Raw genomic sequence first — 25,862 nt, forward strand, 5'->3', positions numbered from 1 at the left:
AATACGAGAGAAATCACTTTGTTGTCTGTCTGTTTGCCTGTCGGTCTGTCAAGGAACCTACAGGGTACTTCCCGTTTACCTAGAATCATGAAATTTGGCAGGTAGGTAGGTCTTATAGCTGACATTCGGGGAAAAATCTAAAAACCGTGAATTTGTGGTTACATCACACAAAAAATTGTGGTCATGAAGTAATAATTAGTAGATATTTCAATTTTAAGTAAGATATCAAGTGGGGTATCATAATATGAAGGGTATCCAGATTCACCTGTGCATTCTAAAACAGATTTTTATTTATTTTTATGCATCATAGTTTTTGAATTATCGTGCAAAATGACGAAAAAATACGACTGTAGTACCTACGGAACCCTCAATGCGCAAAGCCTGACTCTCACTTGGCCGGTTTTATAGTATAGCACCGATATATCGATGAAACACAAGGCTTGCCTCCGCCGGTATGCTCATAGCATGACAAATTGCGCTCGCTCCAGGCGCCAATTAGGTATCTATGATATAATTATTTATTCACTTATAATAGGTACCACAAGAGCTTCAAAATTATCGGGTATTTCCCGATAGGTTCGTTGCAAACAAATGAAGGAGTCAAGTTTTTCAGGTTAAAAAATCACGAGCGCGAAGCGCGAGTGATTTTTCCTGAAAAACTTGACGACTTTATTTGTTTGCAGGGAACCTTGAGGGAAATGCCAGATAATTTTGAAGCTCGTGTGGTATTCGGGGGATTATTTTTCCGTCCCTAATGTCGGCCAAAATCTCCAATTTTCACAATTGAATTCAACCTGTCAGTTTGACGTGTGGTTAATTTGACTGGATCATGTTTTGTTTTTTATATATAGCAACTACCAGAGAAAATTTTCAAAAAATTATCAGTATAATACCATGTAGGTTGTACCACGTGACGTCGAATGGTGCAATTCTATTGGTCGACATTTGGGTCGGAAAAATAATCTATTTAAAACATCACTACACATGCACCTACAATCAATCATAATTATACATATACATATACATAATTATGTATACATTTAAATGGAGAAAATGACTGACTGACAAATTATCAATTTACAGCTCAAATACGGCCTAATAACTTCAGATTTTCATGTCAGCATCATGATCAACCCATCGCCGGCTCACTACAGAGCACGGGTCTCCTCTCAGAGTGAGAAGGGTTTTGGCCATAGTCTACCACGCTGGCCATGTGCGGATTGGTAGACTTCACACACCTTTGAGTACATTATGGAGAACACTCAGGCATGCAGGTTTCCTCACGATGTTTCATTATTACTTAAAAAACGCACATAACTCCGAAAAGTTAGAGGTGCGTGCCCGGGATAGAACCCCCGACCTCCGATTAGAAGGCGGACGTCCTAACCACTAGGCTATCGCAGCTTTGTTTTAGTACGGAACCTTAAATGATTAAATTAAAAACACAATGGCATGGTCTAGTTTTTAGCTCTGAATCTGAGCTTTGTAATTTTCCACTTTCCCCCTCTCTTTCATTCTCTTTCATAAAATTCAAAGTCCTGACTGACTCACTGACTGAGTGACTGACTTATTATCAACGCACAGCCAAACAGCTGGTCCTAGAGACATGAAATTTGGAGGATGTGTTCTCTGTACAGAGTAGGTATCCAATAAGAAAGGATTTTTCGAAATTCCACCCCTAAGGGGGTTAAATAAGGGATGAAAGATTGTAGGAAAGTCCGTCATTTTTCAAGTTATTTCCATGAAAATTAATATTTGGGTTTTCGGTTACAAAAGAGAAATACGTAGATATACCAATTTCAGGATTTTTGAAAATTCTACCCCCACGCCGAACTTCTAAATCCCACCCGAGCGAAGTCGGGGCGGGTCAGCTAGTGCCTAGTACATACTATAAAACATATCCCTACTGTACTTTGTATTAAAATGAGGTTTATCCTAAATATTTAGTATTCATTAACTAACTAATGTATCCATACTGGTAATAAAAGCTCTGTTATAATTTCGACTGTATTCAGAATATCTTACTTGAAAGGATCATAAATTTTACTATTTGATTATGCGATAATGAACTTTATGCCATTGACATAGGATGAAAGGGATATGTTTAAGTAGTTAAAACTGAAATGGTCTTTATTGCCTAAGCAATAGAGAACGCGTATAAATAAGGATTTAGATTGACCGAGCACTGCCGAGTAGGGTTGTCAAAATTTCAAATGCTTTCATTAATCTTAAATATATAAAAGGAACAGGTGACTGACTGACTGACTGACTAACTGATTACTCACTGACTGGTCTATCAACGCACAGCTTAAACTACTGGACGGATCGGGCTGAAATTTTGCATGCAGAGAGCTATTATATGACGTAGACATCCGCTAAGAAAGGATTTTAGAAAATACAACTCCTAAGGGGTTGAAATAGGGATTTGAAATCTGTGTAGTCCACGCGGATGAAGTTGCAGAAATAACATAATTTATAAAATTTTTGGTATGAAAAAATTAAAACGGAATTTTGAAAGAACAGAGCTGATGATTTTCAAATGCTAAACAGATTTTCTTGAATTATAGCTAAAACATTTTCGATTAAGTCACCTTTTAAACTAATAAAAAACTAAATAAAAGTTGGTTCATCCGTTTCGAAGATACCGCGTCGCACTGCATATAATATGACATAGCATAAGGTAGTCAGGCTATAAAAATATTATGTTTTATGCTCTAATCAGTAGGTACTATCTAGCTACTTATTGATTCATCGCCCGTTCAACCCTACGTAAGATTTATGCGTTTCTCGGAAGCGGGCGATAAATCGTGAATTTTACGATAATTTCGCGTTTACTACATATTCCCACATTTTAGTTAGGTACGCGGAATCGCTAGTAACCTCCCATGTTTGCGATACCTCTGGCTATAGTCGACGCATTTTAAACTGAGTCGTCGAGTTATCTGTCTGTTTCGCTCGCACTTACCTATACGACCTGTAAGTGCGAGCGAAACAGACAGATAACTCGACGACTCAGTTCAAAATGCGTCGACTATAGTCTGCGTTTATCTTTGATCAAAAATAAAAATTCAGTTGTAGGCACTGAAAAGACCGCTTAGGAATTCCACTGAAAAACAAATAGGTAGTAATTTAAAAGAAAACCAGCCAGGTGCGAGTCAGACTCGCGCACCGAGTGTTCCGTATAAATCCGTACAGTCGTATTTTTTCAACACTTTGCACGATAAATCAAAAACGATTATGCATAAAAATTAATGAAAATCTGTTTAAATTTTTTTTTTACAAAAAAAATAAAAACCGACTTCGATACACAAACACTAAAAATTGAAAAGTAATTTAATTTATTACCGAATATATTATGTATATATATTATGTATACAAGAGTTAATATAGTTCCATAATAATACTTTTTGGTGCCGGTGCCAATTAGCTTTTGCAACGCGATATCTAGACTTCATATTTTTATGAGACTCCACAATGGCACCTCATTGGCACCGACCCCAAAAAATATTATTATGGAACTATATTAACTCTTGTATACATAATATATTCGGTAATAAATTAAATTATTTTTCAATTTTTAGTGTTTGTGTATCGAAGTCGGTTTTTATTTTATTTGTAAAAAAAAATATTTCACAATTTTTAGTGGCCCCATGGAATTATGCTATGACTGGTCAAAAATCTACTGTTTACTAACCAGTATCTATCTTCGAAGATGTTCATCAGATCTTCACCAAATTTAAATGGGACCACCTTTGAAGTATACCCTTTCAAACAAAAAAAGAATTTTCAAAATCGGTCCAGGCGTCTTCGAGTAATCGGGGAACATCCTCCTTTTTTTGAAGTCGGTTAAAAATGTACGGGTAAAGCCCTTTCATATGATACCCCACTTGGTTTAGTAATCTTCCTTTGAAAGTTGAAAATACTAATTATTTGTTCATGATTCTAGGGCAACGGGAAGTACTGGGAAGTACCCTATAGGTTTCTTGACAGACAGACAGACAACGAAGTGATAAGGCTTCCGTTTTTCCTTTTGAGTTACGGAACCCTAAAAATTTGCAAATCCGTTCTTAAATCTCGATGAATACAGTGTGCCTACCTACCTAAAAATACCTACTTAAAAACTGACTCTTTTTTTACAATATTGTTCAGATACAAGTTAACTTAATAGAGAACCTCCCGCCTTTTTGGGAGTTGGTTAAAAAGACGCTGTGTCGAGTCGACTCTGCTGGTGTGCCTTGCGCCTTATACTGATGAAACAGGTACTAAATTGTAGGAATTATTAGCATTGATACTAGGTACAAGTATTTCGATACAGCTGTAAGGCAATAATAGAATTCTGGTGTCCGTATGTCTCAAATAATTATGCGTATTGAGTATTCATGCTATTGACTTTGTAATTTTATAGCTAACGACTATGGTAACAACATTTACTTGATTTTAGTGTAGATTTTAGTTCAGTTAATTTTTAACAAGATTGCTGTCGATTTTATTTTATTTTCTCAATTTTTCAAGTAACTAAGATTTTCAGCAAGTGACACATAAAATTTCAAATCTTGCGACAATCTTTTCAAGGCTTTTACTGAACCGATTCTTATGCGCTACGAGACAACAGGTAATAAACACCTTTATTACCTGTAAAATAATCTGACGTCAAAGTATGTTAAGGGTGTCTGGCGGCCGGCGGGGGTCCCCGCAGTATCTGGCAATGCATGACGTGACGAAGAAAATTGAGACTTTACATTTTGACGTAAGTTTTTTTACACCCAAAGCCACCATGAATTAAACAAATCCAAATATCCAAACGAACGTTCCGTTCCTCCCAGTGTTGGGGACAATACGCAGAGACAATTTCAGCTTTTATAAAATTACTAATTTATGCTCGCGACTTCGTCCGCGTGGACTACACAAATTTCAACCCACTATTTCACCCCCTTAAGGCTCGCTTACACCTAATCCGTTATCGGCCGATCTTTACTCGGGCGTCGTCGGCCAAACTCGGCCGATCAAATCAAACGTATGTAAAAGAATGCGTGCGCGTACACTACTGCAACCGTCATCGCCCGTTAACTCCCGATGACGGCCGATCAACCGCCGAGTCCGAACTTGTTGGGATTTCTCGCCAGTCTGCCGGCGACTATAGAGCAAACTGCATGAGTTTGATTTAATTATTCCGTCTTTGTTCTGTTGTTGCGGTACGAATTTTCTAAAAGATACATTTCTTCGAAATCCTCCATTTTAAAAATGCGTCTGCACTCTGTTAAGCCGCACAGTCAACTACAGAACAGAAGACCGGCAACGTCCAATGTCGGCACGTGTGTAAGCACATGCACGTCCGAATTACTCGTCCGAGTAGTTCCGTCCGCCATCGGCCGACAAAGTCGGTTTTGGTGTACGCCTACCGTAAGGGGTTGAATTTTCAAAAATCCTTTCTTAGCAGATGCCTACGTCATAATAGCTATCTACATGCCAAAATTCAGCCCGATCCGTCCAGTAGTTTGAGCTGTGCGTTGATAGATCAGTCAATCAGTCAGTCACCTTTTCCTTTTATATATTTAGACTAGCTTATGCTCGCGACTTCGTCCGCGTGGACTACACAGATTTCAACCCACTATTTCACCCCCTTAGGGGTTGAATTTTCAAAAATCCTTTCTTAGCGGATGCCTACGTCATAATAGCTATCTACATGCCAAATTTCAGCCCGATCCATCCAGTAATTTGAGCTGTGCGTTGATAGATCAGTCAGTCAGTCAGTCACCTTTTCTTTTTATATATTTAGATAACAGTAGGAGCTTGAATAGCTTTAATGTTTTAACTCAAAATGTCAACTTTCTCCCTTTACTCAACAAAAAACAGAAACGTGCTAAATGCTGAACGTTAAAGGGACGTGTCCATTGCATATGTGTTGTGTACACTTCCCTTTATGGTGAGGACAATAATTGCTTCAAATGAAATTCTAACATAACTTACGATATAATGTGTCATCATCATCATCACCATCATGATCAACCCATCGCCGTGTTCATCACGATCAACTATCGTGAGGAAACCTGTAAATATGCTTAGAGTTCTTTATCATGTTCCGGCAAAGGCAAAGGCCGGCAACGCATCGGCGGCTCCTCTGGTGCTGCAAATGTTCATGGGCGGCGGTAATCACTTAACATCAGGTGACCCGCTTCCTCGTTTGCTCGCTATATCTATTAAAAAAAAAAAAAAAAAAAAATGTTCTCAAAGGTGTGCGAGGTCGGCCAATCCACACTTGGCCAGCGTGCTAGATTATGGCCTAAGCCTTTCCCATGCTCAGTACTTATTTCTAACTTGCTTAGGATATATTGACAGAATATTTATTTACCTACATGGGTCTATTTCTATTACCTTGACAGAGGTTTTTTTTTTTTAATTTACACTTTATTGCACACAACACAAAGTAAACATTGATAAAACACAATACAGGATCTTAATCTAATAGCTGTAGCATGCAAAGGCGGCCTTATCGCTAAAGCATCTTAAGGTATCTTATTTCGACCCAAAATTAAATCATCCCTTTTCACCAGGCGTAATGATTTAGCAAGGAATTTAAAAATGGAACGATTACAAGGTGGTCCCATATAAATAACCCGAACCGTTGTTTGAAATCCTTTATTTCCCCTCCCAGGGGAATTACTGAAACGTATAAATCTGTACAACACCGACACGCCTTATTTTATTTTTACGCCATTACAAAACAAAAAAACACAAACGAACCGAAGATTTACGCTCGTTTAAATCTGGAATCGAATCTGTTACCCTGATCGATCGCATTCCGACGTACACGCGAGAAATGAGTCATTTTTAGAGTTCCGTACATGAAGGGTTAAATGGGACACTATTACTAAGCCTCCGCGGTCCGTCCGTCTGTCTGTCCGATGTCCGTCTGTCACCAGGCTGTATCTCATGAACCGTAATAGTTAGACAGTTGAACTTTTCACAGATGATGTATTTTTGTTGCCGCTATAATAACAAATACTAAAAAAAACAGCCAAGTGCGAGGCAGACTCGCGCACTGAGGGTTCCGTACTGCAATCGTATTTTATCGACATTTTGCATGATAAATGAAAAACTATTATGCCTAAAAATAAATAAAAATCTGTTTTACAATGTACAGGTAAAGCCCTTTCATATGATACCCCATTTGGTATAGTAATCTAACTTTGAAAGTTGAAAATAGCAATATTTGTTCATGAACACATTTTAATTTTTTTCTTGTGATGTAACCACAAATTCACGGTTTTTAGATTTTTTCCCCTCATGTCTGCTATAAGACCTACCTACCTGCCAAATTTCATGATTCTAGGTCAACGGGAAGCACCCTATATGTTTCTTGACAGACAGAATGACAACAAAGTGATCCTATAAGGGTTCCGTGTTTCCTTTTGAGGTACGGAACCCTAAAAACAGAATAAAATTATATTTAAGGGGCTCCCATATAACAAAAATGATTTTTTGCCGTTATTTTAGATAATGGTACCTACGGAACCCTTCTTGTGCAAGTCCAATTAGCACTTGGCCAGTTTTTGCTTTACTTTGGTAAGTAACAGAGGGGGTATAATCTGAAACTGAACATCTTTGGAAATAAACTGAAAAATAAAAGGCATTAATTCCACTCGGATATTTAGAAAACTGAAGCGCCGTTACTTGGTATGTTTACTTCACGTGAGGTTAGGACTGGAGACACACTGAGTACTTTTCCAATCTACAGTACGCGGCAGAAAATAATGTACATCCACCTTATTTTTTAAAAAGATATTAGCCATGTTAAATGACTAATATTCCCCTTTCCTCTCCAACTAAGCGTCAGGCTTGTGCTAGGAGTAGGTACGACAATAGTGCAACGGGCGGGGTTTGAACCGTCGACCGTCGGTTGAGCTATTAAGGCAAACCTTTAGAAGGAGATAGTGGATTTGTAGAGCATTGTCTCTGTCGTTGAGACCGACGTAACGTCATATAGGTATGAGTGACCGAGACAGCGCTCTACAAAGCCGAAATGTCATTCTAAAGGCCGATATAAAATATTAATTTACCGACAAATAATATAATACGGTATTTGACAACTAGTCAAATCAACTTTTTATCAAACGTCAAAACGCGCACTTAGTATGCGATATTCTATGAAACACTGGAATGTGACGTCACATCATAATGATGTACTTTTTTAGTTTAATCAATAATTTAAAATGGTTATTACACTTAAAACTAACAAAGGACGTGGATTTTACGTGTTTTGGAAGAATCACTGCGAAATAATTTATTTTTGATGTAGTCAAAAACCCAATTAAAATATAGGTAAATCATTAATACGTTAAAATCTCGGTGTGTAGCTTACTTTACATAGAACCAGTAAACTTTTTTATTTATACCCAATTTGGGTCAACAAACATTATTCATAAGTAAACTTTATATTTGTTTACGATCTAGTTTAGCCAAGTTTTACCGTTTTTCCAATAAACTGCTCAAGTTATAGTCCAAATATTTACTTACGAGTAGGCAGGTAGGAAATTACTGTAAACATTCGTGTAAGTTTGAGTTTTTGTACACGACGAATAGTAGAATACAGGAATAGAAAAGAAGTACAGTACGCGGCAGAAAGTAATGTACATCGGCCTTTAGAATGATATTTCGACTTTGTAGAGCGTTGTCTCTGTCACTCATACCTATCTTTTGTCGATCATACGTTTTCACGTCAAACAGCCGCACTCGCTTAATCGTTACTTAAGGCATTAATTAGTATGGATAAGGAATGCCTTAAGTAACGATTAAGCGACTCTGAGTGCGGCTGTAAGACATATAAAATCCCTTATATATCACATACAATGTAAGTAATTCATTTGATATACGATATTGCTATACAACTAACATAAGTTATTATCATCATTATTATGATCAACCCATCTCCGGCTCACTACAGAGCACGGGTCTCCTCGCAGAGTGAGAGAAGGTTTTGGCCATAGTCTACTACCCTGGCCATGTGCGGATTGGTAGACTTCACACACTTTTGAGAACATTATAGAGAACTCTCAGGCATGCAGGTTTCCTCATGATGTTTTCCTTCACCGTTAAAGCAAGTGATATTTAATTAATTAAAACGCAGATAACTCGGAAAAGTTAGAGGTGCGTGCTCGGGATCGAACCCCCGACCTCCAATTAGAAGGCGGACGTCCTAACCACTAGGCTATCATAGCAAGTTATTATACTATTTATAAAAAAAACTCACTACAGTTTCGTGTAAGTTTTTTTCCCTACCCGCATTCCAAACCGACTAGACCAAGACGCGAAACATGTATGTCTAAAAATCGTCTACTAACTCGGAAACCGAAATAGTCCGTCTGTCGTGCGTTTATTTTTGTCTGCGGGGCGTTTCAAAAGCGAAGTGGTTATATGTTGCTGGATAATGAAAAATGAGGGTTTTGATAAAATAACTAGGTTTCTTGAAATTTTTATAGAAAACAAAGAATGTGCTTTAAATAAAGTTCACCATCAAGATATTGTTGTATAGAAGCAGGCGTTACTTTGCGGAAGTCCATCATGCATGCAAGATGCAGCATGTTGCACCATATAGATTCGACCTGTTTCAGCGGATTATAGCAAACTAAGCTTTTGGTTCATTGCATATCAACATATTGTTTAATTCTCGTAGTAAATTTTAGTCATAATTATTCTAAAAAAATCTGTTGACTTTGTCTAGCTCTTAATATTGTCCACTACCTTATATTGTCCAACTACTTATTAAATTCTTTGGCGGAGTGAAAATTTCCAACTTTAGGGGCTGAGATCATCTAGGATTTTCTTTAATCGTTGAAATATGGCGTATTTATTACTGTGAAAACAAATTGAGCTTTTTTTTTCTTTTGTCGCCATTATTATATTTACCCAGACTAAATTTATATCGCATTTACATAATATAAATGCGAAAGTGTGTTTGTTTGATGGTCTGTTGTTTTGTCCTTCATTTACGTCGGAGTAACGTATCGACGTTATTTTTTACATGGGTATAGTTTAAAACATGGAAAGTGACATAGGCTACTTTTTATATCGGAAAATCAAGGAGTTCCCACGAAATTTTAAAACCTAAATCCACTTGTATGAAGTCGCGGGCATCAGCTAGCTTACAATAAATCCTAGCTGGTTGATAAAATTCCGAATTTCACATTTATCCTGCGACTTAAACATCAATTTGTACGTGCCATTTAATTTAGTCTGTGCAATAAACCAGCAGTGGCGCCCTCTGCGCTGAAGAGAGAAATTTGGCGGGAATCGCGTAAACAATGTCCGTTTGTTTGTAAATATTATTGTACTGATGAGCGATTTAGTTTACATTTCGATTCAGTGTAAAGTATTAACCACAGAGTAATGATAGAATGTTACCTACCATAGGATCGACGAAGCCATCTAGACAGAGCAAGCAGAGCAGAGCAGAGCAGTATGTTTGTATGTATAACTATGTGAAATCAACTCCCTTCGGCGGTGTTCTCACTAGATTACAACATGGGGTTATTCAAGGGGCGGACCAACAAATTCCTGAAAGGCCGGCAACGCATTGGTGGTTCCTCTGGTACTGCAAATGCTCATGGGCGGCGATAATCACTTAACATCAGATGACCCTCCTGCTCGTTAGCTCACTATTTAAAAAAAAAAAACTTCCTATTCACTTTACCCAGCAGGTCGATTTCGTTAAACCTGCATCAATCATTATTACAATCTCTATTGTTCTGATTGGCTGAATTGGGTATTTCACTACTTTTGAATTTCATAAATATTATTACTTTATTATAAACTAGGATGAAAATAATGACGTATGCTGAAAAAAATATTAAAATCCAACAAAGATTTACAAAGTTACAGGCATTTTAATTTTGGAGTGGGAGGGTCTTCTATCCCTTTCTCGCAAAACGAAAATTTGTATGAAACCGCACGAAGCTACTATGGCATTAGTCACAATGACGTCATAATTCTATATCGCTATCTGTCTAATCAGAAATATTTAAATGCTTATAACTTTTTGTTATTTGATCGATTTAATTAGGTTTTTCAGTGTTCGTCATTATTTTTATCCTAGTTTATAATAAATTAATAAAAAAAAGTTGGAGTCAAATACCCAATTAGTGCGCTGCTTGTTGCAACAATGCATTGTAGTAAGCGAGAGTCAACCAATCAGAGATGATTGCGATCGTGACATTGTAGCTGTCATTCTCCCGCAATCGCGCAGCAGCGGGGCGATTGTCTAAAACCTGCATCAATCATTATTACAATCTCAATTGTTCTGATTGGCTGAATTTGTGCGATTCTTCTTGCAACAATGCATTGCAGCCAATAGTGAGCGAGCGTTAACCAATCAGAGATGATTGCGATCGTGACATTGTAGCTGTCATTCTCCCGCAATCGCGCAGCAGCGGGGCGATTGTCAAAAACCTGCATCAATCATTATTACAATCTCAATTATTCTGATTGGCTGAATTTGTGCGATTCTTGTTGCAACAATGCATTGTAGCCAATAGTGAGCGAGCATTAACCAATCAGAGATGATTGCGATCGTGACATTGTAGCTGTCAAACAACCGCGGTAGGGCCGCAGAGCTCGTTTTACCTGACAGCATCTATAGCTGTTCTACCACGAACCTTTAGTATTTAATTGATAACTTCCTTTCTTTGCAGGAGCCCTGATCGGCGGAATCCTCGGGGGCATGACGATGAGGCTGGGTCGTCGCACGATACTCCTGGTGTCAGCTCTGCCCTTCTCCCTCGCTTGGCTCGCGACAGCGCTGTCCACCAGCGTGGACATGGTCTCCGTCACCTCGTTCTGCGGCGGGATGCTGATCTGCTGCATCACTATGATCACTCAGGTCGGTTAGAAGTACTTTTTTATGTTTATCATCATCATCAACTGATAGACGTCTACTGCTGGACATAATTTAAATGACTGTTATTATTTCTATTTTTTTTTTTTTTTTTTTTCTCTTGTTTTTGTATGACTTAATTAATTTACTTTCTGAATATTATATAATTTTAAAGATTTTGTAATTTATATGTACTTACATGTTTTTAAAAATTTAACTGTAATGTAATATTTAAATATTCATACACCAATATTCTAAGGTAGAATGCATAAGGCTCGCCAACTAATTTTATAACCATGTTATGTCACCTGCATTCTTATAAATAAATTTATTATTTATTTATTTATTTATTTAGGTCTCTTGTAGAGACTTCCATACGCCACGGTCCCTGCGACTTTTCTGATGTCGTCCGTCAACCTAGGCGGGGTCTTCCAACACTGCGTCTTCCGGTGCGAGGTCGCCATTCTAGTACCTTGGGACCCCAACGTCTATCGGTTTTACGAACTATGTGCCCTACCCATTGCCACTTCAGCTTCGCAACGTTACTCTAGTTCTCCTACGGATCTCCTCATTTCTGATTTGATCTCGTAGAAAAACTCCAAGCATAGCTCTCTCCATTGCCCGCTGAGTGACTCTGAGCTTTTTTATGAGGCCCATAGTTGCCCATAGCCCATGACGATGAGAAAACACAAAGTACGCCTTGGCAAGCATCCAAACCCACTTGCCAACTCAATTCTAGTCGCCCCAAGTCTCCAAGTAAGTGGTGATTAGATTAGAAATTGGGTAGGAAGTTTGGATATATGCAACACTAGCTTATTCTCGCGACTTCGTCAGTGTAGACTTCATACATTTCAAACCCCTATTTCACCCCCTTAGGACTTGAATTTGCAAAAATCCTTAGAAAGGATTTTTGACGTAGGCGTCATAATAGCTATCTGCATGCCAAATTTCAGCCCGATCCGTCCGTTAGTTTAAGCTGTGCATTGATAGATCAGTCAGTCAGTCAGTCACTCACCTTTTCCTTTTATATATCGCACCCCTAGATGAAAAGGTCACTAAGTCAAAAAACCAAAATGTTCAGAAACGACGAAAAACTGATTTTAGGATATCTATGAAAGATACGGAAAATCTAAAGATACATTCGTAAAAGCAATATTTCCTAAAGCTTGTTCAACTAACTTATTATGTAATATAGTATGTTATCTGTTAAAAACCCGAAATAATTAAGATTTTTTAGTTACTCTAGTTTTGCAGCGTTAGTGAACAAGTTTTTTGTGCATTAAGTAGAATTAGCTTACTTTATCTGAAATGAAAATGAGTTACATTACTTTTCACCTCAAAATTGAGATAACTTTTTATTGGATAGTTTTGAGTTATGCCATGAACGGGTGATAAATTTTTTATTTTTATGTACCTAAGTGCACTAGAATTAAAATGGTTGAAATAAAACAATAACAAATGTAAAGGCAAACAAAACTGTTATTTATTTACTGAATGAGAAATCTATATTTATAAAGAAAAAGCTGACCGACTGACTGGCTGATTGACTGATCTATCAACGCACAGCTCAAACTACTGGACGGATCGGGCTGAAATTTGGCATGCAGATAGCTATTATGACGTAAACATCTGTTAAGTAAGGATTTTTGAAAATTCAACCCATGAAGGGGTGAAATAGGTGTTTGAAAGTGAAGCAGGAATAAGCTAGTTAAAAATAAAATTAAACTGAATCACTAATTATTTGTATTAGGATGGTTTTCCGTAACATAAAACTGGTGTTGGCTTAGTTTTATAAAAACAAATTGACGGGGCTTGGTACTACATTTAAAACGACATTTTTCACAAGGAGGTTGCAATTTGCGAGCAGGGATTAATTCTTTTTTTAGTTGATCCTACAACTTGTAAGTTTTACAAGTTTCCAATCCATCCACAATGCTACTAGCAACTCAGGTGCATTACTCTATTTAGCATTTCCATACCAGGGGACCGAAGCGTTCTTAGAACATCCAATGGAACTGACAACTCAGTCTCCTTTACCCTATTCAGCACTTTTATACCATGGGATGGAAGGGTTCTTCTATCATCCAATGCTGCTAGCTGGTCAAGATCCTGTTTTTTGTGTTTATCATTTCTAACATGAGTTTTCCAGCACATTTTTGTCTTAAAAATAAACAATCATGTAAAGTCAACCAACTCAAAAAATCCAAAAATATCACGTCCTGCTTTTCAAATCTTTATAGCGATTAAAAAATCTAATTCTAAATGTCATAATAATAACCATTTATATTATATGAAAAGCACGTTTTTGACTAAACAGACCAAGATAAAGGAAGCTAAACTTTCCTTCAACAAAACTACTGTAAGTCGGAATTTGATTTTACTGTTATGTAAATCTCAGTAACTTGAAATATCAAAAAAAATATCGCGATAAAACATCATCAAGACAACGTAACTCAAAATGAACAGTAATTATTATAAATAAAATTTCAGTAAAACACAATTAACTCTAAATAACAACGAATTTAATGATAACTAACATAAGTAAATTTCACGTTAACTCCTGCAACTCAAAATGACCCACTATTCAAACGTCATCCACCTTCGTCGACCGAAAGACTACTCAAAATGACGGAGTATGTTCGCGCCGTTGAGGGGAGGGTCATTCAAGTAAACCTACGTTTCGCACCATTATTCGTTGACGGTTGAAGGTATAGTTACGTGAGTTATATCGCCGCGTAGGTGTTCGAGTCAGGAGTTTGAAAATGCCACTAACTCAAAACACGCACTTTTTGACTTAGTGACCTTTTCATCTAGGGGTGCGATATTTAGATTAATTAATACGAACAAGCTATCATATCGAATCATACAACTACGTATTTAACTTAAAAAAAGCTATGGCTTGGTTTATTAAATTTTATACTTCACCTCAGTATATTTTGTACCTTGATATTTTTTGTCTGTCATAAAATTAGGACACAGGTGTTCTGGACCTTTTAAGCTTGTTATCATGATTATGTGTACGCGTAACATTTGCGTCTAGATTGGTCTGCGGGCATACGAATTATACGACATGTCATATTATAGTTACTGTATTTTAATAATTCAGATATTGAAATGGTCATTTTGCAATGTTAATATGACTTTGATTGCCATTGATTGATTGGCAGACTTCACACCATTGACTTATATATTACCTACTTTGTATGGACAGGGCTATTGAACAAACAAAATGGCACCGACTCAGTGGTGCTGGAGCACCAATGCAACCTCAGTGACGTCTGGATTTCAAACTAGTCGTTCATTAGTATCCATGAGGTGGCGCTGATTTATTTGGTTCCAAATCCGTGAAAAATTTTGTTCGCTTCACCATATCTTGTCATTTATATCGATGCTTCACACACGTTTGAGAACATTATGAAGAACTTTCAGCCATGCAGGTTTCTTCAGGATGTTTTCCTCCATTTAACTACTTAAAAAATGTATTTAACTCCAAAAAGTTAGAGGTGCGTGACGTCTTAACCATTTAACTTTTCAATTCATCATCACGATCAACCTATCGCCGGCTCACTGCAGAGCACGGGTCTCCTCTCAGAGTGAGAAGGGTTTGGCCGTAGTCTACCAAGCTGGCCACGTGCGGATTGGTAGACTTTACACACCTTTGAGAACATTATGGAGAACTCTCAGGCATGCAGGTTTCCTCACGGTGTTTTCCTTCACCGTTAAAGCAAGTGATATTTAATTACTTAAAACGCACATAACTCCGAAAAGTTACAGGTGCGTGCCCGGGATCGAACCCCCGACCTCCGATTAGAAGGCGGCAGTCCTAAACACTAGGCTATCACACTTTTCAATTATGTAGTTGGATGAAAATATGTCGAGTTTGTAGTTTATACATGTTTGTTGAAGTTTATCGGGTTATTTGTATAACGCATTACCCTACCTATAATCTATATACCTAACTAGCTTATGCTCGCAACTTCGTCCGCGTGGACTACACAAATTTCAAACCCCTATTTCACCCCCTTAGGGGTTGAATTTTCAAAAATCCTTTCTTAGCGGATGTCTGCGTCGTAATAGCTATCTGCATGCCAAATTTCAGCCCAATCCGTCCAGTAGTTTGAGGTGTGCGATGATAGATCAGTCAGTCAGTCAGTCACCTTTTCCTTTTATATATAAAGACAACCTTGAAAGTTGAAGCGCAATCAATCGTTCGGCTTTACGACTTATGGTGGAAGATGTGAGAAGTGACACATTCACACATACATTATTATTGACAACGAATAGTAATTAGAAACTGTATGCTGTAGAAGAAAAGGTAAAAAGGTATTTGGTGTATACGGTTGTAGAGTTCGGATAACAAATACATTACGAGTAAAAATTAAAATATTACAGGGTACCAGAACGCTAGCAAAAACTTAGCGTTATTGTTAAACTACCTAAACACAATCCAATACCAATAACCATTTGCCTCATTTTGTAGTTTTAGTGATGTGGTTTAGTATTTTACCCGCAATGTAAAGCATGCAAAACTCGGGTCAATGCCCCGCCTACGACGCAGCATTGACTCCGAGTGGCCTACTTACGCAACTTTCGTTGACCTCTATCGTCAGTCAGATGTTTTATTTCAACTAGCTTAAGTATGTTCGCGACTTCGTCCACATGGACTACACAAATTACAAACCCCTATTTCACCCCTTTAGTAGTTGAATTTTCAAAAATCCTTTCTTGGCGGATGTCTACGTCATAATAGCAATCTGCATGCCAAATAGCCCGATCCGTCCAGTACCTAGTATAAGCTGTGCGTTATAGATCAGTCAGTCAGTCACCTTTTTCTTTTATATGTTTAAAGATATATCGTAAACTTTTACAAAATTTTAGATTTTTTTTCGCATTTTTTTTGTGATGATCAGTACTATCACCCGTCTTCTTTTTTGCCAGCGTTCTGGTTACACCCTGTATAATATAATGTAAAAAAAAACTTTTTGGTTAAGAGTTGAAATTTTTACAGTCTGTCTTCTAATTTCTATTGCCGATCTATAATAACAAATAATGAAAAAATTAAAATGGTCGTATTTAAATCTCTTGCACGATGGTACGGAACCCTTTGTGTGGAGGGCGACTTGCACTTGACAGATTTTTCTAATGATTCTAGTACAAATGGAACGGAAGGCCGTGTGTCACATAAGGAGACTACGTTGTAACAGTAACACCATATCTCGCGAGTTTTTGCGTCATTTCTCCTTTCATGTATTCAGCAGATAGAAAATACTTTTGACTATGCTTCTAGATTTATCTTAACAGTGTAACTTTTTGCACAAAAGAGATTCGCTCATAATAGCTACGTACCTATAGTCTATTTTTTAATCCCAGAGACTAAAATGACAGCTTAAAAATAATGATACCAGCTTAGCAAAAATAGTGTTGTTCTAGACCAATAATTAATCTATGGTTGTTCTCATGGTTCCGGTTCAGATTAAAATAGTTAATAAAATAATATTTCGTGCATAACGAGTAAAATAAACACACAAAAATGTGTAATTACGAGATTAAAAGTAGCACGAATCACATATTATTTGAAAGACTCAAAGAATAATTTAGTAACAAATAAATTGAACTCATAGAACAGTTTCAAAACTTGCTACATTGGAGTTTACCTCCGACTGGTAGATCACGCTACGAGACTCATTATTTGTTTTACTTATGAAACCATCAAGCAAAAGTTCGTAGGTAACATGCAGGAACACTAAAGGCGGAAGCAGTTTATCAAAATCCTTTTTTATATTTTTTTATTCAGATACAAGTTAGCCCTTGACTACAATCTCACCTGGTGGTAAGTGACGATGCAGTCTAGATGGAAGCGGGCTAACCTGAAAGGGGTGTGGCGGTTTTTAATAAACACATGCCTTTTTTTTTTTTTAAAGAATATTAGCCATGTTAAATGACTAATATTCCCCTTTCCTCTCCAACTAAGCGTCAGGCTTGTGCTAGGAGTAGGTACGACAATAGTGCAACGGGCGGGGTTTGAACCGTCGACCATTCGGTTTTCAGTCCACTCCTTTACCGGTTGAGCTATTGAGGCTATGTTTGTGTACACGGTATCGTACCGGAACGCTAAATCGCTTGGCGGCACGGCTTTGCGTGTACGGTGGTCACGCCACGGCCGAAGCCTCCCACCAGACCAGACCAGAAGTTTAGAAATTATAAAATTCCAAATCCCTGTCAGGAATCGCACCCGGGAGCACACTCTAATAAGACCACAGCGCTTACCACTGCGCCAGGGAGTTCGTTGATACTGACTGTGTTTTATGTTTTGCTAGTTAAAAGCGACTTAAGCACTTGTTTTCCAAGCATAACATTAAATAGGTGATGTCACTCGCTTTCTCTTCATACATATTCAGTGTTCTAACATCGCTTTGTTCTCACTTCGCGTGTCTTATGTACACCGCCCTTTGGCGGCTTTCGTAACCTTTGTTGTGACAGTCTTGTTCATTATGATCAACTCACTATCTACTACAGGTCCCTTTTCCGAATGAGAAAGGTTTCGGCCGTAGTCTGCCATGGTGGTCAACTGCGGATTCACCGATTTCACACACCTTTGCTTTGAGAACATTATAGAAAACTAGCTTATGCTCGCGACTTCGTCCGCGTGGACTACACAAATTTCAAACCCCTATTTCACCCCCTTAGGGGTTGAATTTACAAAAATCCTTTCTTAGCGGATGCCTACGTTATAATAGCTATCTGTATGCCAAATTTCAGCTCGATCCGTCCAATAGTTTGAGCTGTGCGTTGATAGATCAGTCAGTCAGTCACCCTTTTTTCTTTTATATATTTAGATTATCAGGCACGATTTCTCGCGATGTATTTTTTTTTCTTTTTTTTTTAAATTCTCAATTTCTTCACAAGCAAAGGGATATTTAATTATTTAAATCTAAGATACACTTACTTACCAATAGTTAATTTTAAAGGGAGGATTTATAGAGTCCCACGGTATCATCATCATCATGATCAACCATCGCCGGCCCACTACAGAGCACGGGTTTCCTCTCAGAGTGAGAAGGGTTTTGGCCATAGTCTACCACGCTGGTCATGTGCGGATTGGTAGACTTCACACACCTTTTAAGAACATTATGCATAACGCTCAGGCATGCAGGTTTCCTCACGATGTTTTCCTTCACCGCTAAAGCAAGTGACATTTAATTAACTAAAGGTATAGCTCCGAAAAGTTAGAGGTGCGTGCCCGCGATCGAACCCCCGAACTCCAATTAGAAGGCGGACGTCCTAACCACTAGGCTATCACAGCTTACCCTACGGTATAGTTGATTCTATTTGTAGGGCAGTGTTTTGTAACCAGAGCTCTGCATTGCAGTTCAGCTTTGTTGGATAAAGTTCTATGGTCAAAATTACAAATATCAGCAAATAATACTTATCATTACCCATACTATAAATGCGAAAGTGTTATTGTTTGTTGGTTTATTGGTTTGTCCTTCAAACACGTCGCAACCGAGCAACAGATCGACGTTATTTTTTTGCATGGGTATATTATAATCTGCAGAGTGACATATTAAGCTACTTTTATCCTGAAAAATCAAAAAGTTCCCACGGGATTTTTGAAAACTAAAATCCACGCAAAGCCGCGGGCATTAGCTAGTCAGAAATAGTTACTTACTATTGAAAACCCGTTGCATGGTTTTTCAAACAAAATTCTTATCCGTTTAATTTAATTAAGTACATCGTGATTCGTGTATAAAATTATGATACATTTTTATAAATTAGTTTCGAATTCGCCATGTCCGAAATTCATCAACGGTTTTTATATAGAAAAACTAGCTTATGCTCGCGACTTCGTCCGCGTGGACTACAAAATTTTAAACCCCTATTTCACCCCCCTAGGAGTTGAATTTTCAAAAATCCTTTCTTAGCGGATGCTTACGTCATAATAGCTAACTGCTTGCCAAATTTCAGCCCGATCCGTCCAGTAGTTTGAGCTGTGCGTTGATAGATCAGTCAGTCAGTCAGTCAGTCAGTCAGTCAGTCAGTCACCTTTTCCTTTTATATATATAGATTATTATAAGGCACAAATCACGACAGTAATATTATGTTGAACTTGATGTTGAAAAACTCTACAAACTTTGGCGAATCTCTTGCTATGTCAAAATGTTAGTTTTCTGTTAATTGAATTTTGGCACACAATCAAAATTCTTATTCACCTATTTGCAAATTGTCACGTACGAAAACACTTTACAGTTTGGTTGTTAATTAATTTCAAGGATCACTTATTCCTCTTTTCTCTTGTCCACAGGTTTACGTCACGGAAATAGCAGTGCCAGAAATCCGAGGCTGCCTCAGCTCTGTACTGAAGATCTTAAGCCAGATCGGTATCCTCATATCGTTCTCCCTTGGGGCTTATCTGAACTGGCAACAGCTGGCTTTGGTGGTCGCTGCTGCTCCAGTCCTACTCTTCTTGGCTCTTCTATTTATCCCCGAAACGCCGTCTTCTCTATTTCTCCGAGGGAAAGAAGAAGAAGCGGCCGACTCCCTTCAATGGCTTCGAGGTCCTGACGCCGATATCCGACAAGAACTAGCAACGATTAGAACGAATATTCTAGCAAGCAAGCAGTACAACGATGGAAGAACGGGAAAGTTGAAAGTTCTTTTATCCAAAAGACTAACTCGACCTGTTTTGATCACGTGTGGACTTATGTTCTTCCAAAGGTTTACTGGAGCCCATGTATTTAATTTCTACGCTGTGCCCATGTTCAAGAAAACGTTCAGGATGATGAATCCACACGGTGGGGCTATTGCTACGAGCGTAGTTCAACTCCTAGCGTCGTGTTTATCAGGAATGTTGATAGATCATGTTGGGAGGCTACCTTTGTTGATGATTAGCGGTGTGATGATGTCTATAGCTCTAGCAGGTTTCGGTTCGTATGCATATTACGAAGAAGTCTTCCGGAACTCTACAGACTTAACTAACGTGTCTACGCTACCTGGTTCTTACGATTGGATTCCGCTGCTTTGCGTTCTAACGTTTACCATAGCGTTCTCGCTCGGTATCAGTCCTATATCTTCTCTTTTGATCGGAGAACTATTTCCTCTAGAATATCGAAGTACTGGGAGTGCACTAGCAACCAGTTTTAGTCATTTTTGTGGTTTCATTAATGTCAAAACGGCTGCTGATTTTCAAGATCACATAGGTTTATATGGTCTATTCTGGTTGTACGCAGGATTTTCTGTTCTCTGTCTCTTATTTGTAGTTCTTTTTGTCCCTGAAACTAAGGGAAGAGAAATAGATGAGATGGACCCGAAATATGTGGAATCGTTATGTATAAACCGATAGTATTAAAGTGTAGCAAGTAATGGTTGCAAATATAGACTGAATTTCTTTGTAGATAGTAGAAAGGTGTGTTTAGAAAGAGCAAGTGAAAGGCGTAGAAAAGTATCGCTGTGCCAGAATGACGCCCTTATACAGTATTATAACATAGAGTTTATATCTTAAGAGTTTTAAACAGTGCCTTACGTGTTTGTGTAGATATTAGATAGTACCTCTTACAGTTGCATCACAAGTTTTATGCAAGTATTTTAACTGATTAAGTAATTAAGATTAAAGTTCCTTAATCTTTGTCTACGCTTATTTCTATTTCAACTGATCATCAAACCAAATGACAAGAATTTGTACAGTACGTGGCCGAAAGTAATGTACATCGACCTTTAGAAGGAAATAGCAGATTTGTAGAGCAGTGTCCCTGTCGTTGAGACCGACAAAACGTTATATGGGTATGAGTGACAGAGACAAAGCCGAAATGTCATTCTAAAAGCCGATGTACATTACTTTCGGCCGCGTTCTGTATGTGTTTTTAAAGATCTGCAATTTTTTATATATTTTTTCTAATGAAAATATGTAAACTTGTATACTTAGTGCATTTTTAGGGTTCCGTACCTCAAAAGGAAAAACGGAACCCTTATAGGATCACTTTGTTGTCCGTCTGTCTGTTTGAGTATTGTATAGATGCACTAAGATTGAATCCGATTCAGTTCTTATTGTAATTAACGAAAATAAAATAATTATTAAATATACATAGATATATAAGTTGTTATTATGTAAGTGAAAAGTATTCTTCCCAATGCCTTAAATTTTCGATGCTTTTGCATTTTTGCGGACACAAAAAGTTAATACATAATGTGATGAATATTTTTAACAGTATTGATAAAATAATATTTTTATAAGCGGAAAAGTTGTAAGTTTAGAGTGAAACATGCAATGTGTGTTTTTTGACAATGTATTTAGGTACCTACCTATTATTTGTGTATTATTATCGGCAGATAACTTAACTTTTATTAAGTGAGGGTTTTCCTTGATTTTTCACCTAAAAAGTGTCCTCAAATATTATTTAGAACAAGCTTATGCTCGCGACTTCGTCCGCGTGGACTACACAAATTTCAAACCCCTATTTCACCCCCTTAGGGGTTGAATTTTCAATTCAAAAATCCTTTCTTAGCGGGTGCCTACGTCATAAAAGCTATCTGCATGCCAAATTTCAGCCCGATCCGTCCAGTAGTTTGATCTGTGCGTTGATAGATCAGCCAGTCAATCAGTCAGTCACCTTTTCCATTCCGGTCTCGTCTATTGACCAAGATCTAATTTCGTTTCTTACTCAAGGGTTGAATTTTGAATAATTGAAATTCGCTACCACCACGCTGGTCAACATGAGACCATGAGACATGCAAGGGCGCACTAAGACAGTGACGCGTCCACATAGGTGTACGATGCGCGTTGTGTCGCGGTACGTGCGCGTGCGCAAGTGTGTACCCACCTTATGTTTTTTTATTTTTATTTATAGACTAGCGCTTGGCTACAATCAGCCCCCTGATTGTGTAAGAATAACCATTTCATCGCTGTCGCAATCGGCAAGAAATTCTGCCCTTTGATTGGTTGATTCGCTGTTTACATTTTTTCACAGCCAATCAAAGGGTAGAATTTCTTGACGATTGCGATAGCCATGAAATGGTTATTCTTACACAATTGGGGGGCTGACCTGGGGGCAAGTGATGGTGCAGCTTAAGATGGAGCGCGCTTGCCTAGAAGATGCCTATTCACTCTTGACTTAAAGGTTCCCGTATTATAATTGGAGGGTAAAACTGATGTTATCTGCCGATTCGAATACAAGAACTATATTAAAGAAAAATGTTTCAAATCTATCATAAAATATGAATTTATAAAAAAAAAATATTGTGATATAACTACAATGTGAAATATAATAATTACAAATTGTACCTATGTAACTAAAATATATATTTGTTACGCCTGTGCAAAAATTATGAAGGCTTTTAAGGCGAAAAATAAAAAACGTATTTTTTTCCGCCTAAGAGGAGTGTCCTTCGAGTTTCAAAGTTAAAGGGAAGCTCATAGATTTTCATACTTGGTAACTACAATTTTTCACGGAAATCTGACAAATCTAGATATACAAAAGGAAAAGCTGACTGACTGATCTATTAAAGCACAGCTCAAACTACTGGATGGGTCGGGCTCAAAGGCAAGCTATTATATGACGTAGACATACGCAAATAAAGGATTTTTGGAAATTCAACCCCTAACAGGGGTGTAATCCACGCGGACGAAGTCGCAGGCATAAGCTAGTTAGTATAGACACAGGTATTAATTTGTAGTTTGTTTGTGTAATATTCAAATGAGAATCAAACTTAGTTTGTATGCAGCGCGCTCGAAGGACACTCCTCTTAAGTGTACATCACTATGAAAAGAAAATGGTGCTAAACTGGTGCCTTGCGTCTAAAGAAAATTTATTTAACTAAAGTAAATAATAATAAGTCAGACAGGTTGTAGAGTTGAAGTTCGTGGAAACAGAAATGGAAATATTATTCAAAAATATTTTTTTGAAGTCGTCAACTTTTGTAATACGTAAAAAAATACTTTTTACACGCATTTTAACTTAATGTGTTGACAGTACGATTTAAAGTACGATTTTAAAAGTTAACCGTACTTTTGATATGACAGCTGACCCATAGAGTTAAAATGGCGCGTGAAAAGTCATTTCGTACAGTATACAAGTGTTTTAGAAATCGTCAAGGGCATACTATGTGAGATAAAAGAATGCAACAAGCAGCATTATTTTTCAGTAACATTCGTTTTTGTAAATTCACACGTTTTTTGACGATAACTCAAAAAAAACCGGCCAAGTGCGAGTCAGGCTCGCGCAATGAGGGTTCCGTACTAGGTACAGTCGTATTTTTCGACATTTTGCACGATAATTCAAAAACTATGATGCATAAAAATAAATAAAAATGTTTTAGAATGTACAGATGAAGACCTTTCATATGACAGCCCGTTTGATATAGTTATCTCACTTTGAAAGTTGAAAATACTAATTATTATTTCATGACCACAATTTTTTTGTGTGATCTAACCCTAAATTCACGGTTTTCAGATTTTTCCCCAAATGTCAGCTATAAGATGTACCTACCTGCCAAATTTCATGATTCTAGGTCAACGGGAAGTACCCTGTAGATTTCTTGACAGACAGTCGGACAGACAGACAGACAGACAGACAACAAAGCACGTATTGATAAAATTTCGAAGGTGCAACTCGACCATTTGGACGAGTTTCTTTCGGTCGAGATGCCCCCCACGTCTTGTAAGAGCTGCCGACGCGCATCGCTTAGGTATTGTATGCCCAGGAATCAAGACTTACAGCCTCTACAACTAGTCTAGGTACTCTATGACATTTTAATGGTGTATATAAAATATAGATTTAAGTGTGTACATAAAATAGATATTTATGTAATCGTTTTACAAAATTTTGCCATATTACTATGTTGACTGGTGTACTTCGTATGCCGTTTTAAGAGTATTTTGTCACGTGTACTTAAAGAAATGGTGATTTAAGTGTTTCAATAAAATGTTTTTAGTCGTGATTTCTTTGTTTTTATTAGAAAAATTTATAGACCGTCCACTACTGAGCACGGATGAGAAGAATGACGGGTTTTCCTATTGTCCACCACGCTGGCCAAGTACGAATGGGCAGATTTCACCACCTTTGAGAACAGTGATATTATTAATTTAATGTTTAAAACGCACATAGTTTCGAAAAGTTACCCGGGATCGAACCCCCGACCTCTCAAATCGGCCGACGTCAACGTTTTTTTGACTACCGAGAATCTCCGCATTTATCTTTATTTAGTCATTATGAAAAATATCTCTCCTAACTATAAATATAATAATAGGTAGGTGGTACCTACCTACTACATATATAAAAAATGTTAAGGAATTATAAAAACTATCAAAATCTCGGAGCACGGAGACGTTTTTATAAACCATAGTTAAAAAAATAGCTAACCATAAAATTTAATAACCGTAACAAAATTAGGTAAGTAGGTACCTTTCGAATTTTAGCCCTACTCAGGACCACCCATTTATGAGTTCGTAGCGCTTAAATACCACTGCGCCAGAGAGGTTTTCGAAAAGCTATGTAGCAACACAGCACAGTTGCATATTACATTCAAATTCAAATATTTGTGACTCCATTTAAATGTAACTTACAAGCTAGGCTTAGGCATAACTTCACTTCTCTACATAGTGTAAAATAAAGTCGCTTCCCGCGTCTGTATGTATGTATGAACGCGTAGATCTTTTAAACTACGCAACGGATTTTAAAGCGGTTTTCACCAATAGATAGAGTGATTCAAGAGGAAGGTTTATAAGTATAGTTTAATTCTCAAAAAATTAGAGATCCCTAATGTGAATTAGGTCGGAAAAAATCCTCTCATTTGAGAGTTTCCGAGGCGTGCGCTGCCTAAATGGTCAAAGTTACACGAAAACAATGTATTACACCACATTAGTATCTACGTTGCACCCATGCGAAGCCGGGGCGGGTCGCTAGTAGTTTTATATTTGAGTAAAAAACTGTTTCCTTTGATATAATGTGCTGAATAATTTTACTATTAGGTACATTCATGTCAAGTCGGTAGTAGGTAGGCACCC

At 37.6% G+C, this 25,862-nt stretch overlaps 1 protein-coding gene across 4 annotated transcripts in view; it reads left to right on the top strand.

The window, feature by feature from the left end:
• The window catches only part of LOC117983781 (facilitated trehalose transporter Tret1-like), a 101,369-nt gene extending 76,573 nt beyond the window's left edge, over window positions 1-24,796 (top strand). For all 4 annotated transcript variants that reach the window (XM_034970400.2, XM_069499980.1, XM_069499982.1 and 1 more), the window contains exons 4-5: window positions 11,685-11,872; window positions 20,169-24,796. In XM_034970400.2, the coding sequence (XP_034826291.1) occupies window positions 11,685-11,872; window positions 20,169-21,206 (1,226 nt within the window). In that variant the 3' untranslated portion in view covers window positions 21,207-24,796. The remainder of the gene's footprint in view (window positions 1-11,684; window positions 11,873-20,168) is intronic.
• The last annotated feature ends 1,066 nt before the right edge of the window (window positions 24,797-25,862 follow it).

Source organism: Maniola hyperantus, chromosome 7, assembly GCF_902806685.2.
Source record: "Maniola hyperantus chromosome 7, iAphHyp1.2, whole genome shotgun sequence".
NCBI classification, from domain to species: domain Eukaryota; kingdom Metazoa; phylum Arthropoda; class Insecta; order Lepidoptera; family Nymphalidae; genus Maniola; species Maniola hyperantus.